General features: G+C 41.5%; 1 protein-coding gene across 1 annotated transcript in view; it reads left to right on the top strand.

Annotated features, from left to right (window-relative positions):
* The window catches only part of slc2a1b (solute carrier family 2 member 1b), a 28,898-nt gene extending 8,285 nt beyond the window's left edge, over nucleotides 1-20,613 (top strand). The window contains exons 2-10 of the mRNA XM_080727513.1: nucleotides 8,834-8,929; nucleotides 13,729-13,889; nucleotides 14,921-15,161; nucleotides 15,639-15,801; nucleotides 16,522-16,709; nucleotides 17,483-17,587; nucleotides 17,925-18,026; nucleotides 18,689-18,892; nucleotides 20,017-20,613. Of these exons, the coding sequence (XP_080583639.1) occupies nucleotides 8,834-8,929; nucleotides 13,729-13,889; nucleotides 14,921-15,161; nucleotides 15,639-15,801; nucleotides 16,522-16,709; nucleotides 17,483-17,587; nucleotides 17,925-18,026; nucleotides 18,689-18,892; nucleotides 20,017-20,214 (1,458 nt within the window). The 3' untranslated portion in view covers nucleotides 20,215-20,613. The remainder of the gene's footprint in view (nucleotides 1-8,833; nucleotides 8,930-13,728; nucleotides 13,890-14,920; nucleotides 15,162-15,638; nucleotides 15,802-16,521; nucleotides 16,710-17,482; nucleotides 17,588-17,924; nucleotides 18,027-18,688; nucleotides 18,893-20,016) is intronic.
* The last annotated feature ends 261 nt before the right edge of the window (nucleotides 20,614-20,874 follow it).

The raw sequence follows: 20,874 nt of genomic DNA, 5'->3' as shown, positions 1-20,874 counted from the left end.
CACGGTACAAACCCCCACATGGCTTCCCCAAGCAGGTTTAAACAAATACCTAGCATTATTTATTCATAGTTTCTGTTGGACCGAGGTCAGTTCCCTTCTCACCTGCACAGGAGACAGGATAACTGCACTGAACAGAACGTGAGAGAAAGGAGTGCATCTTAGGTTGCCCAGCTCCATTGTAACCTGTGGCTGCAGCCTAGAAAGGACATGATAGCTATGTGATGTGCTGTTTCCCACGTACCACACGTACCACACGTAGGCCACTGCTACTGCCAGCCTGGCAGCATGAGTGGAAGTGAACTCAAATTATTTTATTGGCATTGGTGGAAAAAGTACTCACATGTTTTATGTAAAAGTAGAACTTCTCTGTTACAATTAAAAGTCCAGAATTCAAAATGTACTTGAGTAAAAGTACAAATGTATTGGCATCAAAATGTACATAATGTACCAAAAGTACATTATGCAGGATGTCCCATTTCAAGTTTTCAAATGTATACAAATCTTTTGAAAATACAAGCTCACAATGCGTTGCATTGCGACGCACTGTGAGTTTGTAGATCGGCTATTTTCAAATGGCCGAAATCTATATAGGGTTGAAGTGGTTAATGTATGTTTTGTAATAATAATAATCGATCTACAAAGTAGTAACTAAAGTATTCATATAAATGTAGTGGAGTAGAAGTACAATATTTGGATCCGAGATGTAGTGGAGTAATAAGTAAAAGTAATGGAAGTTGTACTTAAGTACAGTACTTAAGTAAATGTACTTAGTTACTTTACCCCACTGGCTTCTGCTTTTTCTTTTTCCTTTTTTGATCCATGACTCTTGTTGAATCACTGTTGGGATTCTAGAGAAATTCTCTATATTTGATTGTGGAGAGGTCATTCAGCTACGATCATTGACTGGAATACATTGAAGGATGTATTAAGGTTTGGTGTGTTCATAGTTCATGCCACGTACACGTACACATCACATCACTGATCACTACTGTGGAACTGTAGAGGTGTGGCTGAGTTTGCAGAGGTTTCCGGTGTCACACGTTACACATGATTAAACATGATGATTAAACGTCACACAGGAAATGGCCAATAAATGCAGGTACTCAAAAGAGAGGAACTATAGTTGTTACCAGTGATGGAAGAAGAAGTCAAGCAGCAATACCACAATGTAGAAATATTATGTTACAAGTAAAAGTCCTGCATTCAAAATGTTACTTTAGTCAAAGTAGAAAGGTATTGGCATAAAAATAAACTCATTATGCTGAATGACTCATTTCATAATGATTATAGTATCTAACTATTAATTTTGCGAATGTTTGTCTGTCTGTCCGCCGTCTGAATGCATGCTGACATCACTAAACGAAACAGTGGTAACAAACCACATGCTGAAACAATGCCCGACATCCCTGACTGACCTCACAGAACACCATATATGGTCATAAACAAGTGAAACAGTCCAGAAATGTATTAGGCATGATCGCGATCGCGAAATTGCATGTTTAACCCCCATACCAACCCATTCTTTCAAACATGGCAGCCATGTTTGTTTACATCTGAAGAAAACATAATGGCCCATAAATCATGAATGCCTGAACGGATTTCCAAGCGGATTTTTTTGTTTGAAAGCTGTGAACAGCATCTACACACGTGGTGCATCATCTAGGCATGGGCGTGCACTTTTTACACACTTGCACAATTACATGGAAGTCTATGGTAACCATGGCAACGCGGGACATTGGCCGGAAAGAATCATTGCAACATAAGTGTTAAACAGTGTTGCCACCATGGTAACAGGTGCATGTTGAAACAATGCTCAAATAATGTCTGTCTAACATGATGAAACAAGTGACCAAATTTGGAGATGACTGACATCACTACAGTGCCCAAATTTGGAGATAACATCACAGACTGGCTTGGACACAGAACACCATATATGGGCATAAAAGAGAGCCAGACAGACAGAGATAAGAGATCTCCATATAATGTATGGGCATGAAAAGGACACACACAGACAGACAGACAGACAGACAGACAGACAGACAGACAGACAGACAGACGGATACAACGGGTATTGCACAACTGGACGTCAATGGTGACTAGATTCCACAATCTAGTCACAACACACACACACACACACACACACACACACACACACACACACACACACACACACACACACACACACACACAGAAGACGACAGCCTCCACGTGGCCTCCCCTGCAAGTAACAAGAAAATCTTGTGAAACAAATATCGCCACCCAATCATTAAGGACGATGATACACGACAGACGGGACATTCAATACCTCATATATTGTGCACACCCCCAAGCACAGGACTAGTTTAGTATAATTAGTAATTTGTTCATCACTTTGATGTTGCATCTGGTAAAGGTGGGGCTGATTTAAATTACTGTATGTGCTTCTGGGTAACTTAACTCATTGACTGCTTTGCGAGAGTTTGACGAGTTCCTTATTTTGACGCTGGATGGCGCTGTTCGCTAGCTTATTGGTCATCAATTATTTCCGGGGTAACTAATAAGGAAAAGCCTCAAAGTGTAAGTCTATGGGACGAGTGGTGCAAAGTGACACTCTTCGCTACCTGACACGTTGATGACGTAATCGGAACAAAATTGTCAAAGTTAATGTACAGTATGTTTCGTATTAATAATCTAAATCTGCAAAGTAATAGGGTAACTTAAGGTTGACAAATAATTGTAGTGGAGTAAAAAGTAATAACTGATGTGTGGTAGAGTAGAAGGCCTATACATTTTAAACTCTACTATACCTCAGAATTGTACTTAAGTACAGTAGGCTACAGTATGTGTCTATGTGAGCAAACTTTCCAAAACTGGTTCATTACATTCTCAGAAGAATCTCTTGACCAAAAGATGTGTTTTGAAAATTAATGAAATAAAATGTAAACAGAACTTTAATTGATATATCAATAAAGGCTTTAAGTGAATAGCTACTTTGTTCAGATGCTAACGCTCGTATTTGATTGGCTGTCATTGCATTTAAGTAACATGCAAGAGGAAATATTCAGCATTACACACACTTTGTCTAACCAAGCTGCGGTCTGTGGCATCCAATTGACGCAACAGGCTACCACATTTGAGAGTGGACTGTGATGACATAACATGCTGCTGTTGTCATTGAAAGAACTTGAAAATATCCAAGAACATTTGTTTTTAGTTTTTCAGTCTATGCCTTTAAGTTTTGGAGTTGTGTTCTCCCTTCTTCATAGGGAAGTAAGCGACTTTCTCTCAGTACTTCATCATTCCTCTGTAAAGTCCTTCCTTTGTCTTGACAAACCGTTTTCCGCGTTCTTTTGAAGAATAGGATCGCTGTGGCCTGCCTGCCACCAGCTGAGTTCCAACGTTGCATATCTCGTTGTTGCTTCCTGGTAGGGCCTCATAGTGTTGTTTACATGTGCTTTTGAAGCATGCATGGTTTCTTGGGAGTTAGTCGGTTCTGTGTACACTCCAGGTGAGTGGGTGTGAGTCAGTGTGAATGTGTTTGCTCAAGCTGCAGGCTGATCCCATATAGCAACGTCTGGTCAAGAGGTTTTTACCACTGCTTAGTTTGAGTGTGGCACATCTGAAATGTAAACAGCTAAACATAGGCATAACCATTTAGCTTGTTATGGTCACTGCAAAGCCTAGATACTATACATTTAATTCACCAAATTCTGGTTTATATTGAATAGCACAATACAAAAAATCACACCCGTGTGAACTGAGCGGTGGTTTACCCCCCCCCCCCCCCTTCCCCCCTGTGTGTGTGTGTGTGCGTGTGCGTGCGTGCATGTGTGTGTGTGTGCCTGGTCTGGCCTGGCCTGAACAACAGCGCCCCTCCCTTAACATGTGTGGTCATAAAAGGTACTGCAGGCCTGCAGGCTACATACAGACACACACACACGGACGGACGGACGCATACACACACGGCCACGTATAGGAGACGGTGTAACCACCGCTCAAAAATGCACAGGCCTATTCAAGACAGGTCTGGGAAATGGAATAGAAGACACGAGCAGATCTAAAATGCAGTGGCTGAAGCTTATGAATAAAATGACTCTCTATCGGTCCTGTTGTCACACTGACGCACTCATCTACTGGTACATTCATAGTCACAATGTGTCTGAAGTTCACTTCACGTCACAAGTTGCTAACATTCACAACTCTAGGGGAGACATTTGCATGGAGGATCAGTAGTGCTCGGAAATGAGAAAAACCTTTTTTAAATATAGGAATCAGAAATATATTTCTGTCTATATATTTAAAACGTTTAATAAAGCATTACCAAATAGTGAGGATTATATTACTTTTGATTGAATTTTTATTTTAGTTTTAGAGATTAGATATTTGGCATTTTTAAGAAAAAGCTACTACACTGACGCGTCACTGATTCATCCAAAGAACTGACAGGACTGCTGAAACAGACAGTTATTGTTACCAGCTCTGTATTAGTCTCTGTATTATTAGTGTAATAACCTGCTGTATCACGTTGGCCCACACTGGAGACAATTTGGAGACTAGTCTTGCTCAGTCTCTTGTGAACAAGTACATTGTTGAGAATCAGACTTTATTGTCACATCACACGATTACAGGTATACATTTCTTTGTGTGTGCAAGCTGTCAACAATGGAGTTACAGGAAAGAGAGAAAAGAGGAACACAGAACAAAAATAACAGGAAGGCACAGTCAAGTCTGTATACAAAGTCCAGACACACATAAGGTGCATGATTTTTTTTTCTTTTCCTAAGGTACACCGAGTGCCGCGATGCGAGTTTGTGCTCTGCTATTTCGGAAAGATCGTTAATTTTATTGCAAATCGTTGAATATATGTATTTTTAAAGCGAATATTTGCAACTCAAATCTTTCTTTCTCAGAGTCCCTGAAACAAAATATTTTGAGCAGTCAAATAAATACATATAATTCTAGGGGTCCTTGACATTAAAAGGTTTTAGCACCTCCTTAATGGTTTAATCTATCTAATTGTGATGCTTAATGGGATGTACTGTTACAGTAAAGTATGCTGGACCTTGAGAAAGAATAATAATAATAATAATAACCCTAACCCTTTGCCTCGCAGCAACGTCAGTCAGAAATATCATCTTACCACTAGGCAATGCAGGTTGTCAGGAATAATATCCACGGTAAAGTCAAGATTGTGAAATCTTGTCCATACTCTACTTACAATAATTCTCAATGTAGCCTTGTGTTTAATCGTAAAATGACACCATAATCAGATAATTTATAATCGTTTATAATAGGATTGTTAAACTCTATAGAGAAAGCAGTTCAGTGTATTCCTGGTTGTTATAATCAGATCACCAGCGCTGTAAGTGAACCACATTAACATTACCTTAAGTATGGGATTGATCAATCAGGAAAGTCTACTTTACCTACTTCCGTAATCCGATTTACTTTACAATGTACAATACAGATAAGCATCATGATGATGCCAGAGCCAGGCCTTTACAAATGCCTCACAAGGACTCATTTGTTTGTCTGATAAAACAGATCTGCCATTTTACTTCAAATGTAAACACAGTGGAAGCTGCCTTGGAGAAACGCTGGTTCAGTTTATCTTGGGCCTAATACTAGTGTAAGCTAGGCGTTATTATAGCGTAATTATAGCATTTCAGGGTGTGCCTTCATTGTCCCTGCAGTGAGCACGATACAACAGGATGCCCCTGAACAGGCAGTTGTTCCAAACGTAATCTGACGGAGTCGATTAATAGACTGCTGCACTGCTCTGTGTAAATTAAAGATATGAGTGGTTGGGATTAGGTTAGGTTATGCTTGGGTGTCCGGCATCCGCTTGTGTGTAATGCTTGAGTGTTATGGTCTTGCGTTGAGATTTAGCTTTGTTTTATCTCCACTTCACAACAGGACAGAATATCTGGTTGACAAATAACTTTTCCTTGTGATAGTGGGAAAGAAATTACAGTGATAAGAATTTTGGAATGTCATCAATCAGTAATCACTTTTTAGAGTTGTTTCTTTTAATGGTTTAGCCTTACTGGCGATGATATAGCCCTCTCTCTGTCTATCCAGGCCTATTACATTGAGGGGTGAGCTGGTGTCCTCGTATATAGGCTAAAGGTAAAGGTATTCATCCATGTAGAGTGTCTCTATTGAACACACTACCTCCCCAGTCTAACAACCTCTATTGAACACACTACCTCCCCAGTCTAACAACCTCCTCCAGCTGCTGGACTATTTCCATATTTAGGGAGTGCTTGCAAAAGATTCTAGCTGTTTGCCTTAAAGAGCTCGTGATACATTTTGGAACTGTAGCCACTTTCACAGCTTGTCCCAGGGCAGACATCAGGCTGTGTCACTTTAAGCGTACGTGATTAAGAGGGCGTTCACGACAGTCCAGACACCAGTGCTGTTTCTAATTGTTTGGAACAACAATGAGTGTGAGCTCTTAAATGACATCACTTACTGGTAGGGCTGCTAGGGAGGGACTAGGGAGCGTGGCTCCTTTAAGAGACTTGTCCTCAACAAAAGTTTGTGTGTGTGTGTGTGTGTGTGTGTGTGTGTGTGTGTGTGTGTGTGTGTGTGTGTGTGTGTGTGTGTGTGTGTGTGTGTGTGTGTGTGTGTGTGTGTGTGTGTGTGTGTGAATGCGCAGTCATGTACCCGTTCACCCCAGCCCCCCACCATCACAAGCGTTGCCATAGGTTCAGTGTAGTTTATTGGGCGTGTCTTTGAGTCACTCAGACCAGCCCATTTTTAGCTCTAATCCAGCCAACGTCACACTGAGCACACTGGAGTGTCTGCATCTAAACACAGAGGCCAGTTTTTCCAGCTCCCCTCCCACTTACAGTACAGCTGTGCGGGAAAGGAATTCTTGAATTCACAAAAATGCAGTTGCCTTGTGTAACCCAATCTACTGTCCTTAGCTCTTAGGTCTGCCTTGACAGGGAGTTAAACAGTGGAATCCCATGCAAAGAAACACTGAGAGACAGTTCTTCAGTTTCTTATGGAACTCTTTTACTTTTGAATGGGCCAGAATACCCAACTACCACCAAAGGGTCCTCCTGGGCATGTCATTATTGGTGAACATTTTCAAAGATCATTGTGGTTAAATAAAATAAAGTACACTTTGTGTATCTACTTTTTGCTTATAAGTTAAATGTTCTGAAATAGAGACCTTAATCAGATGAACAACATTTTGCACTTGTTTACAGAATATTGGTCAAAACATCAATAATCAGTGGTAGGACTCTAGGACTCTCCAAAAAACACAAACCTTTCAATAAGCTTTTAAGAAAAGTCCCTGTAACAAGACCTAGTTCTGTTCTCTATCAGCTGCTCAAATGGAAACACTAGATTTAGGCTAAACATTTCAGAGTCAGGGAGACTATTTTAGTATTTATTGTATTGCAAACAACAGCATTGCAGCCCTCCTTGGGGATTTTAGATGATGCATTTCCTGGTGTCTCAGAAGATGGAGCTGCTTATTATTATCTCTCTCTCTCTCTCTCTCTCTCTCTCTCTCTCTCTCTCTCTCTCTCTCTCTCTCTCTCTCTCTCTCTCTCTGTCTCTCTCATGTCCTCCAGTAAAGCATACAACCCCCTCTGAGAGCTCATCATTATAAATGTAAAATCGCCCTCGCAATTGCATGAATTAATACAATGTCCATTGTACTTATTTTAACTTTGTATTTTAATGATTACAACTACAGCTGCATTCAGAGAAATGCTGCAAGAGAACATCACTTTTTTAATCTAATATCATGATGAGGAAGTATGTAGGTTGGTCTGGTGTGAGAAACCACCAAACAGCACTCACGTCAGAGCTGTAGTTTTTTTCTAAGAAGTTCTGGTTAATACTGCACGTCTACAGAGAGAAGGAAGTGAAGACAAAGACAGTCAAAGTTAGTCAGGCGGTCAACTCTGCCTGGAAAATCCCTGGGTTCTCAACCATCAAATGATTTTTGTAGCCGCAGATAGACAAGACCCTCTTCAGACCTCAGTTGCAACTTTGTACTCTTTTTTCTCAATTCATCGAAACATTTAATGACAATACTATGCAAAAAAACAGGAAAAAAAACATCAAATGAACTGTTAGAAATCATCATGTACATCGGCTATTTTTGTTCCCCTCAAAACAGGGATGCTGGGGTTCAAGTGGTTAAGTGGTTATTTTGGTTAAGGATGTGTGGTCCTATTGCACCACAGGCCACTAACCCTGGTGTCATGATTATTATTATTATTATTATTTTGGCTGCAACACCTTCTTTATCTCCTCTCTTCTGTCTTGAGATTGCTCTGTTGATTACATTCGAGCTACATTACTGCATGACTTATTCTGGGCGGTCCATAGCACAAAAAACAAACAAACAAACAAACAAACAAAAGAACAAATATAGATAAAGTTTGACTTCAGAGAAACAAAACATTTTTTTATGTTATTTATTTCTGACAGTGCTAAAGCTCAATACCTCTCCCATCTACACGTGGGACATTTTAAAATGTTGTGTGTGTGTGTGTGTCATATCAGTGATTGAGCAGGATATTTACTACTTTTTATTCCATTTTTCTTGGTTAAGCACCGAGATTGTTGGTGAACAGACGACATTTGCTATTGTCTAGCATTTGACAGATGTGATACATCTGTCTCCAGATGCTTAGCAGCATTGTCTTCTTCTCCAGTTTCTGCAGGCTCCTCCTCTTCATCTTCCTCCTCCTCATCTTCTTCCTCTTCCTCACCCTCTTCAGCCTCAGGGTCAGTGTCTTGTCAGTGTCAGTGGTGACGCTACTGATTTATGAGTAATAGGAAGTCCCTAACTGGTTGTTTCCCTCTTTGTCTCTCCTTGCAGCAAGTGACGTTCCAGCTGATGCTGACTGTGGGGACAGCTGTGATCGGTTCTCTTCAGTTTGGCTACAACACAGGTGTCATTAATGCCCCTCAAAAGGTGAGAATCAATGGGAAGTGAAAATATAAATCTCTCCGGACATCCTGACCGGTTGGCAATGACACGCCAGTTCATTATAATATCACAGATTCACAGCAAATCTCGCTCACTCTCTTTCTCTCTCTCCCATAAACACACTCGCTGTTAAGTTACACCTATTTCCTGTTAATAATAACATGCGTAAAATGCGCTGTAAACGGGAGACACTTTATTAGAGAGTTGTTGTTGGTGCGAAGTTGTCGTATAGAGTTATGAGTTGTCGGCAGTCGAAATGCCAGATCGCCGGTCCAGCTATAAACTTGTGTATTGAACAGTCAAAACAAGTTGTGTCATTAGTTAGAATACATCACAGACACTTTCAAACAAGAGGGCACTTGTGAGTAAAGTTGGCAAGTTGTCCAACCACCAATTAACAACATTAAATCATGAAGGTGGACACTGAAATGCTCTATGAGATGCTTAATCAACTTTCCCAAGAAGCTGTCCTAAACAGACTCACGGACGGCATCCTCTCTCTATCTATTACAGTATAACCTGTGAGTAGCCTATAATGTATTACCTTAAAAGGTCAGCTGAGCCACATTATGAAAGATTAATCTGACGCACCCATTTTTTGTGCAGTACCCTTTGATTGTTCGTTAATTTGAAGGAAATATGTTCTAATCTAAACAGAATATTGAGAAACATTGAATGCACACAATGCGCAAATGGTAATGTAGGTATTTAATGTATTTGTGTGCACCAACACATTGCTCCCAGTGCTAGAGGTTTCCTGCCTTGTGAGATATGAGAGATGTGGTTGGACTAATAATAACTGCTCTTAGTCTTATCGAGAGAGACAAGGACATTTCCACTGTCAGTGTAAAGGACCATATCAGGGACTTTCAAGTTTAATCTTAAACTGGTCCTACTGTATGTTATTACTCTGTCAGGGCTATGATGTTTAGGGAAACCAACCCATGCAAAAGCAGTGTTGCCATCACCAGCTTTGTTAGGGAAATGTTAACGAGGTGTGGTGCAGCTGTCCATTGTGTGCACATGCTGCTTATATTCCTAAACCACCAGCTTGTGTTTTAAATGTTTCACCTGCCTCTCTGCCATTATATGATAAAATAAGACCAAAAAGTCAGCATTGGAAGAGAATGCCCAGGTGAATTCTGAATTTATTGATTTCCTTATTGATAAATGAGAGACAGGATTGAGGGATTTCTTACTGTGGTGCATCTCAATGTTACAGTAGGAAATGCATCGTTAATATTTTTTCAGTGTAGATTATAAAGACGGCAGCATTTGTGCCGATGTTCTGTGGTGTCATATTAATATTTAATCTAGGCTGGAGGTGGGTGCACTAATCCCCCTCTCTGACAAAACACACAAGTTCCCCTAACAAAGCCTCAGCTTCACAGGGCTTAGCCGAGCGGAGCCCAAAGGCCCCCATGTGAGTGGCTGGGTGATGGATAACAGCTTAGGGAGCACGGGTGAAAGAGGTGGGGTGAAAATGCAGAAGTTTACTTACGCTCACACATTGGGTTAATGCCAATCCGCCCTCTCACGCTGAATTTACACCAACAGCATTTATCCACTTAGTGGGTTTGCACAAAACATCCTAAACATCTCCTTCTCTGTATGCCCATGTTTAGTTCAGGTTCCATCAGTGCAACAGCCATGTCAGAAAACCTTACATGATTTGATGGTACAGCCTCCCCAACAACCTTGCTGCTTTCATAAATATGACAACACTTTAGATTACCACTAGTGGGTGATAAGAACTGGAGTGATGCTAATGCTGCCTGTGACGCAGGCCATTGCACTGTGTTGACCGATTTGATTAGATACTGTGCTTCAAGAGTCTGCCTCTGGCTTGCTGTCCTGTGCTCCTGCCCTAGCAACTGGTTAGGTCTGCAATGCAAAATACACAGTACTAGAGGTTCGGGCTGCTACGCGGCCCTCACATCTAGAGTTCGGGCTGCGATATGCGGCCCTCACACCTACGTCACACCGCCGAATCCGACCAATAGGTCTGAGCCTTTGTCACAGTACCCATCTGTCTGTGTCCCTTTTGTGCCCATATATGGAGATCTCTGTATCTGTCTGTCTAACTGCGTCCCTTTTATGCCCATATATGGAGATCTCTGTATCTGTCAGTCCTTGTCCCTTTTATGCACATACCGGTATACAGTATGATGTCATCACATCAGTATATGCCCATATATTGGCTTTCCCATATATGGTCATATCAGTTGGATCTGCCGTTCTGGACAAATGGATATCCTTATATTGTATCAGTTACTCCACCTTATGTGCGACACCGCAAATTCAGATATCCAGACAAAGCACTGCTGAACGTTTCAGAGCCACTTGAAAACAAAAGGTGAACGTGCCTTTGCTTTTAGAGCCCGACACTCTGGAATTCCTTTCCTAAGCAGATAAGGTTTTCTGAATCTCTGCCCCGTTTTAAATCCCTTCTGAAAACTCACATTTATAAAGCTGCTTTCAATCCCCAGCACTCTGAATTTTAACGTATATGCCATTATTTATTGTTATTCTGATATATTGTTTTTATCTTTGAATTGTGGATTCTTCTGTCAAGCACTTTGTGACTCTTCGCTTGTTCTGGTTGCCCCTGGCCTGCAGGCCAACCTAACTATATAGTAATTGTCCGACTTTATTCCATCTTTCCCTTCCTCGATAAACGTTATTTTGCCTCGCTACTCTTCCAACAATTTTGTTGGCATGCACTTGGGCCATTATGTCAAATCGACCGGCTTCATCGGGAACTGATTCCTTGCATTTTGCTAAGAGATACGTTACATAATACGTTACATATGTTATATATACATATAGTTTAATTTATATAAATGTATTTGTGAATTAATTTTAAAATGTCCTTTTCCCAAATATGGAGATGACTGACATCATAGATGTCTGACATCATAGACCACATGAGACTGACACAGTATGTCCATTCCAAGATATGGGCTTAATATTGATGACATAATGGTTCTCCATATATGGGCATAAAAGGGACAAGGACGGAATGGTTAGCACCGCTCGAATAGGGACAAGCACTGACAGATACAGAGATATTTGCAAGTGTGACTCTCCTCAAGGCAACCACACTTGCAATTTCCCATTGCATCTTTCTAGTTTTACGAATGCTCTTGAGAAAACTATAACAAGTTATTCTGCATGGAAAACTATTGAAACTATCTTACATTGCCAATTGGCAGGTTATTTCTTTTTTCCTGGCAGAACTTTCGGTCTTGCATTTCATAAGACTCGAAATAAGATTATATAACTTAAGCTGGTGTTCCTTCTTGCAGACTCAGTACAAACTGTGCACAATTTGGGCACATTGACTACCGAGCCAACAGCTAACTGTGCAGTGCACAACTAGTAACACTTTTTCACCAAGGCAAAACTCATGATGAATGGACAGTTTGTTTCTCTGTGAGGGGAGAGTCAGCTGGTGGTTTGGGCTGCACTGTCTATTGAAGCCTAGAGAGAGAACATCAAATTATTATGTAACTTATCAAAAGCAGCATACGCTTTGCTTCTCAGTGTTGTATGTGTGTCTGTGTTACAAAGTTACAAGGACTTGCGAGCCTTTTATTTGTGTATAACATACGTAAAACATATGGCAGCATTATTTGTTATCTTTGCTAGCCATACAGTATACAGAATGGGTGATATAAGGGCAAGGCCTATGATTACAAACTAGTGATATCCAGGGGGGGTATATGGTTTTGTGATGTATGTAAAACGATATGGTAACGTAAGGCTTGAGTTAAAGCCCAGAGCCTCAGGAAAACTCTTGACATGCGATACGCCTTTCCTCAGGCATCGGTTTCACTGACATGGCCTCGTAACACTAGTTGCAAGATGTGTTAGTCATAGCCATAGGCATCACACTATAGTACTTGCTCAACTTTATAGAGGACTACGTCTCCCACAATTCTGGCGGCACAATGTCAAATCTTCCGAGTTCATCAGGAATTGTGCTTGTCACTCCCCGTCTCTCTCCCCATTTCCTGTCAGTCTACTGTCCTATCAATAAAGGCGTAAAAAGCCCAAAAACATATCTTAAAAAAAGAAAAGAAAAAGAGCTATTTGGGAATGGGGATGGGCGGGATGGGAGGGTGTGTCACACACTAAGAGGATGTGGAGGGGTGTTCACCACCAGCGGTGGGACATCTGAGCTCCGTCAGTGAGCTACCGGGAGTCGGGACCCAGACTGGGAGCTGGGGTGGGGTCAAACACACTGACACAAACACAGTGTTTGATACTTAAAACAGGTCACTCACAAGCTCCTCAGGGGGTATTTGTCATTGTCAACAGAGTCTGGAACTTGACACCAGGCTGGAGGGTTAATCTCTCTGGTTGTATCAGGAAGTTACATTATGCTAGGTATCACATACTGTACGCTGCTGCCCTCCACTGGTCAATCTATGAAATTAACTAAGAAGTGTAGGACAATGTCAAAATGTATTTGAGATGTGGAGTGACACACACAGATCCAAGAAAAGACACCATCTGCGCAGGTGATGAACAGAAAGCACCAGTTCACACACTTCACGTATCACAAAGGAAAATATCCATATTCAGAAATATTGTTTTTACTGAGGTTTCTGTACTCCCTTGACATTGCCGTAACTGTGCGCTAATGTTACCACGGGAGACAGTACGAAAATATCTATAACTTCTCGAACACGCGTGACACGATAATGTCATTTATAACACTGAGAAGCAGCCTCCTCTAACCTTTAGGCCACCGCTGCCCTTTTGTTGTCCCTCTACAGATCATTGAGATGTTCATCAATGAGACTTGGTTCGAGCGCTACCAGGAGCCTATCTCCAAGACCAGCCTCACCACCTTCTGGTCCCTGGCTGTGGCCATCTTCTCTGTCGGCGGCATCTTTGGCTCCTTCTCCGTGGGGCTCTTTGTCAACCGCTTTGGAAGGTAAATACACCGGTGCTCCTTACACCAGTGGTGGAAAAAGTACTCACTTTTGTTACTTAAGTAAAAGTATAAATATTTGCAATAATATAGAAATACTCTGTTAGGGTGCCCACACACCAAAATACCTAGAGTGGAATCCGCCAATGCATTTCAATGAGAATGGAGCGTGTTTTTGCCAGTAGAGGATTTCTGCAAAAAACACTCCATTCTCATTGAAATGAATTGGCGGATTCCCTAAGGGTGCCCTCACACCAAAATACCTATGAGAGTGGAATCCGCGTTCCGCCAATGCATTTCAATGAGAAGGGAGCATTTTTTGCAGAAATCCTCTGCTGGCATGAAACCGCTTCACTCTCATTGAAATGCATTGGCGGAACGCGGATTCCACTCTCATAGGTATTTTGGTGTGAGGGCAACCTTACAAGTAAAAGTCTGGAATTCAACATTTACTTGAGTAAAAGTACAAAAGTTTTGGCATCCAAATGTACTCAAAATACCAAAAGTCTCATTTTGCAGAATGTCCCAAGTCTTCAAATGTATAAAACATCTTTTGAAAATAGACGATCTACAAGCTCACAATGCGTTGCATTGCAACACATTGTGCTATTCTCAAATGGCTGAAATCTTTATAGGGCTGAAGTGGTTGATGTATGTTTTGTAATAATAATCCAGATCTACAAAGTAAGTAGTAACAAATAAATGTAGTGGAGTAAAAGTACAATATTTGGATCTGAGATGTAGTGGAGTAGAAGTCAAAGTATTGGAAATTGGAAATACTCAAGTAAGGCACAAATACCTCAAAATTGTACTTAAGGACAGTACTGTACTTAGTTACTTTAAACCACTGCTCCTTACACTGGTGACTGCCTTGTGTACAAGAGACAGAGAACACTAGCCAGTGTCAATTGACCACAGTTTACCGATTGTCCTTGTGTGACACCTTGGTGTAATGCCAGGGTTTCAATGGCCCTGTTTTTGTTCTTTACCTACCACAACAATTATTTCTATGTGTTGTTTTGTATCCCCTACAGGAGGAACTCAATGCTGATGGCCAACGTTCTGGCCTTCATCTCTGCAGGTCTCATGGGCGCTTCCAAGGCTGCGGGCTCCTGGGAGATGCTGATTGCTGGTCGATTTATTGTGGGGCTCTACTCGGGTCTGTCCACTGGCTTTGTGCCCATGTACGTTGGTGAGGTTGCTCCCACTAACCTCAGAGGTGCCCTGGGCACCCTCCACCAGCTGGGCATCGTCATAGGCATCCTGATGGCACAGGTGGGTAGCTAAATTGCATAAATATATGAAGTGTATTTATTTGTATTAGGTAAGGGTATACAGGTTGTTATAGGGTGAGACTGTTTTTAATGGACTTAAAGCTCACCTGAATCACAGTGATATTGTAAAACTAAATTGTTATCGCCCTAGCACAAAATCTTAATAACTATGATGGTGAAATTAAATTGCTAATTAAACTAAATTGCTAATTGAAATTAAACAGGCGCCCAAAACTGTTTTGCTCATGGATAGACACTTTGGAGGAAAGTGTCACTTTTACCCAGACTTACTGTACCTTGCTTCCCTTGATGTACCATACATGAAAGCTAGTTAGCATGTTTTAGGCTTTTACAAAAGGTTTTTACTGATTAGGTGCGTGGTCTACCTACGTAATTGTTTTCTAGATTGATATTCCTATGCATTTGTTGTTGATGTATTGACGCATTATCTTGCTTATTTTCTTGCTCTTGATTTCAGGTGTTTGGCATGGAAGCTCTCCTGGGCAATGCTACCATGTGGCCTTACCTGCTGGGCTTCACCCTCCTGCCTGCCGTGCTGCAGTGCATCCTGCTGCCCTTCTGCCCCGAGAGCCCCCGCTTCCTGCTCATCAACAAGAACGAGGAGAGCAAGGCCAAGACAGGTGACATAATTTATTCATGAATACGTACACAAAACAATACCTAACATCTTCAGGGTTGGTTCAATCTGAGAACCCATCGTCAAATGAAAAAAGCAGCGCCTTCTCTGTTTTGTTTTGCGCAGCATCAGAATCTGTCTTGAGAGATTAAGGGCTCTATTTTGATTGTCTTAAGTATCAGCTCTTATGCCTTAACTTAAAGGCCTGTCCATACTGTCTCCGACCACCAAACTTTCCGTCTGAGAGTTCCGACTTTCCGACGTGCAGCTTTCCGAACTCTAATTCGGGGTAATGCTTTTCAGAAGATGTGGGTGACGACATTTTGTAGTTGAACCGGACCTTTCAGAAGAAAAGTTTGGTGGTCGGAGACATTATGGACAGGCCTTTAAGTTAAGGCATAAGAGCTGGTACTTAAGACAATCAGTCCCTAAGTGTTGGTTTAACTCTGAGTGTATACATATAACCATTTTGTTACATTTATACACTCTTTGAGTTGCAAATGGATAAATACTTACACATTTACATTACACATAATAACCCTGTGTACACACAACATCATTTATTTACAGTACAATCGACAGCACTGTGTTTATCATGTTTGTTTACAAAATGTACATGCTACGTGTAACACAAGTTACGCAGTCAGCAAATCATGCACATACTTTTAAATGTAACCTCCGTGTATCGTTTGCAAGCTCTTTGACCCCTGTCTGCCCCTTCCAGTGCTGAAGAAGCTGCGTGGGACCACGGACGTGAGCGCCGACATGCAGGAGATGAAGGAGGAGGCCAGGCAGATGATGAGGGAGAAGACGGTGACCATCGCCGAGCTGTTCCGCTCGCACCTCTACCGCCAGCCCATCTTCATTGCCATCGTCCTGCAGCTCTCCCAGCAGCTGTCCGGCATCAACGCTGTGAGTTAACAGTGCAGAGAGGGTTCAAATGAACACTCCACTGTGCAAGGTTCGGCCCCTACTGGCGGGGTCGGCCATGTGTTGTGGTCTGTTTTCATGTGTTTTATTTATTTATGTTCTGTTATGAAGGCTAATGAACCTCTTAACCCATTTAGGCCTAGAATTATTGAATGCTTTAACTATTGAAAAATAGCAGATATACAAGCTCACAGCGCGGCACTGCGAGGCACTGCGAGGCACTGGCACTGCGAGCTTGTAGATCTGCTATTTTTGAAAAAGTTGTGAAAATGTGTGCAAATCTTTGAATATATGTATTTCTAAAGCGAACGTTTGTAACTAAAATTTTGCTTCTGGGGGTGGTCCCTGGAACTAGATATTTTGAGATGGGGGTCTGTGGCCAAATAAATATCAGTTTGGGGGTCCTTCACATGAAAAGGTTTGAGAACCACTGACACAGTAGTCTCTCAAGAACAGACTGAGCTCCAGTTATTAAGTGAAAAGGACGATGGCTTGCCAGATTGCTGACATAGAAACATCAAAATTCAAATTTTCACCATTTTTCTGAAATAGCAGATCTACAAGCTTGCAGCGCAGCACTCGGTGCCGCACTGTGAGCTTGTATATCTGATATTTTTCAATAGTTAAAGCATAAAATAATGATACACAATAATGTGTACCCGTTCTAAATTTAAAAGACGGTTTACCTCATGCTGCTCACACGCATGATAGGTTGTACATTGAAATCTTATGTGCATGTTCTTGCCGTATTTTAGGTGTTCTACTACTCCACCCGCATCTTTGAGAAAGCAGGAGTTTCTCAGCCTGTTTATGCCACCATTGGAGCCGGTGTGGTCAACACAGCTTTCACCGTGGTCTCGGTGAGTACAGACTTAACAATCTTTTATTTTCCTATTTGTTTTCAAGTGGACTCGTGATCACCCGACATAAAATGAACTGAAGCTGGGGTTTTCACAAGAATCTTTTGTTCCAATGATTATATTCTTAGTGATCATTTTATCATTTACTTTTTTTTTAATTAATTGAATAATCGAGATGTGCTGTTTTTAAAACTATTAATCGACTAACAGTCGACTATAGGCAATATTCGGCCAATCAGATTTGACTCTACAAATCCTTAGTCGGGGACAGGCCTATTATGTATAGTCATACAGTATGTAGGACTTCTTCTGACCGTCTTGTCTGTTTTGTCCTCAGTTGTTTGTGGTGGAGCGTGCCGGGCGTAGATCCTTACACTTGCTGGGGTTACTGGGAATGGCTTTCTCTGCCGTTCTGATGACCATCGCTCTCGCTCTGCTGGTAGGTTTCTCATCACAAAAAGATGAACACACACACACACACACACGCGCGCGCACACGCACGCACGCACGCGCACATACACACACACACACACACACACACACACACACACACACACCCATACTCTGTCTTGCAAATGTGCTAATCCAGTGGTTCTCAACCTATGGGTCGGGACCCCCAGGGGGTCCCCAAATAATTTTGGTGGGTCCCCAGACGATTAACTTAATGTGCAACATTTGTTTTCTCACTCAAGAGTAAACGAACCAACATAACATTTGAGTGTATAGAGGGTATCTGCACATTTCTAAAGTGATAGTTTGAGGACTTTTTCACTTTTTAGGACCTCTAAAATGACAAATTAAACAATGGCCAAATTGTCAAATATTAGAGGCAGAAATTGTGAAAATAGCCTACATGCTCACAACGCCTCGCAACAATAAAACCGTGTTATGCAAAATGTAATGCTTCAACTCTTACAACTCCAAGTGCCCGTCAGGGTGGGGGGGTCCCCAGTTCAAATATGAGTATTTTGGGGGTCGCAGCCACTGTGCTAATCAATAAAGATGCCTAACCACAGTTTATTCATACCGGCGGTTAGCAGGTAAGTAAAGTAATGGTTTCTTCCAGGTGAAATAATGGAAGGTAAACACTGTGTGTTTCAGGAAAAGCTGCCATGGATGTCATATGTTAGCATCGTGGCCATATTTGCCTTTGTGGCGTTCTTTGAGATCGGGCCGGGGCCCATCCCCTGGTTCATCGTAGCAGAGCTGTTCTCCCAGGGGCCCAGGCCCTCAGCCTTTGCCGTGGCCGGCTTCTCCAACTGGACCGCCAACTTCATCGTGGGCATGGGTTTCCAGTATGTAGAGGTGAGTGCCGCCTGGGTGAAATGCATGGGTTTCCAGTATGTAGAGGTGAGTGCTGCCTGGGTGAAATGCCATTTCTGAACCAGTTTCACACTTGCAGTAGCAGGTAGGGCTGTCACGATTATGACATTTTACATGACGATTAATTGTCACTCAAATAATTGCGATTAACGATTTAATTGTGTATTTGTTGTTGACAATTACATTTCGGTTTGGCTTTTAGGCTTTGAAGTTGCACATGGCAATCATGACACATAACTTAAATATACAAAAAATATTACAGACATATTTGACAATTTTATACTTAAAAAAGAACATTGATAGTAGAAATAGCCGATCTACAAGCTCACAAGATGCGACGCGTTGTGAGCTTGTAGATCTGCTATTTCTAATACTTTTTGAAAGTGTTTGAAACTATATTAACATTTCTCAACATGGAAACGATTATGACAATTATGCAAAAATAATTGCAATTACCTCAAATAATTGCGATTAGACGATTATGTAATAATTGTGACAGTCCTAGTAGCAGGTGACAGGGCCTTGTCTCTCATGGATACTACAATCTACTTTAGAGATTTCTCACAGCCAAGGACATGTACTGTGTATGTATAGATGTTGGTGATGTATCTCTAAACAATCTCTGTATCTCTAAAAGGTTTAGACCTGTTTTCATGATCTTTTAATTCATGTAAATTTAGTTATTTCTTTATCCATCTGTCTAAATCTCACGTCGCAGTATTGACGCGCGTGAAGTGCCGCACAGTAAGACCAACTGGATGCATCCATTTGGGGAAAATCATTCACTGCGCGGCAGCGCCTAGAAATAGAATAGCGGCGTATCGGCGCGTTGGGCAAGACGGCAGACCTGCGCCTGCGTGCGTCTGATGCTGCCTGGTTCTCTGTGTCTGCGAGGGACTGTGAACATGAAATTTAAGATGAATTCAGATGAAACAGTTTGATGAAGTTGACCAAAGTACAGAAATAACTGTACTTTGTTTTACATAACAATAAATGTACTTTGTTTTACATCACAATGTATCATTATTATGCTAACGATACTGTTTTAGGGGAATTGTGATTCATGCCCTCTCTCTGTCTGTGTGTCTCTCTGTCTATTTTTACAGGAGCTGACTGGCCCATATGTGTTTATCATTTTCACCGTGCTGCTGCTCATGTTCTTCGTCTTCACCTTCTTCAAAGTTCCAGAGACCAAGGGGCGAACATTCGATGAGATCTCCAATGCATTCCGCCGGTCGGCCGCAGGCGCAGAGAAACACTCGCCGGAAGAGCTCAACAGCCTGGGAGCAGATTCCCAACTCTGAGTTTGAATTCTTTATTTATTTTTGTATTGTTCTGCCTACAATCTGCACTCCCCATAATAACTTTTTAACAACCCTCAGCCCCTATGGCTTGCTGAATAGCTGTATAAGACATATACAATGGTAAATTATGTTTCCACTCTGTCAACACACGTTTGGCAACATTACCAAGCAAAGAGCAAATGACAAGTCATTCTCACCCGATTCCCTAACACAACGTTTCCCCACTCCCACTCCCCCTCTCTTGTCACACTGACACAAACTTGGTGGACACGAGGACCATGCTTTCAAACGTTCAAAAGAAGGAAGAAGGGGTTGTTTCAATCAACCAGCCGTTTTAATTTAAATTTGAATCACTGTTACTTTGTACTGTTCTTTTCTCTGTTGCCTGTTAGTGTCATATTTAAAAGCCTTCAATGCAGGCATGAATTTCACAGAGCAAATTCAAATCTTCATTGGATTTCATTGTTTTGTTTGTCTGTTTTGTCTTGTGTGTTTATATTGTACTGCTGTAAGCGCTGTAGACTGGCTGTAAAGCTTGGCTATGAAATGTTCCTCATTTCTCTCCAGCAGAGGGGGCAGTGGGTCCACTGATGAGGTATTGCTGTTACTCTTGAAAGAGTCAGTTACTGTATGTATACATGAGTTGTAAGATGATGGATG

Source organism: Nannobrachium achirus (genome assembly GCF_963921795.1).
Source record: "Nannobrachium achirus genome assembly, chromosome: 6".
NCBI classification, from domain to species: domain Eukaryota; kingdom Metazoa; phylum Chordata; class Actinopteri; order Myctophiformes; family Myctophidae; genus Nannobrachium; species Nannobrachium achirus.
This window is presented reverse-complemented; position numbering and strand designations above follow the sequence as displayed.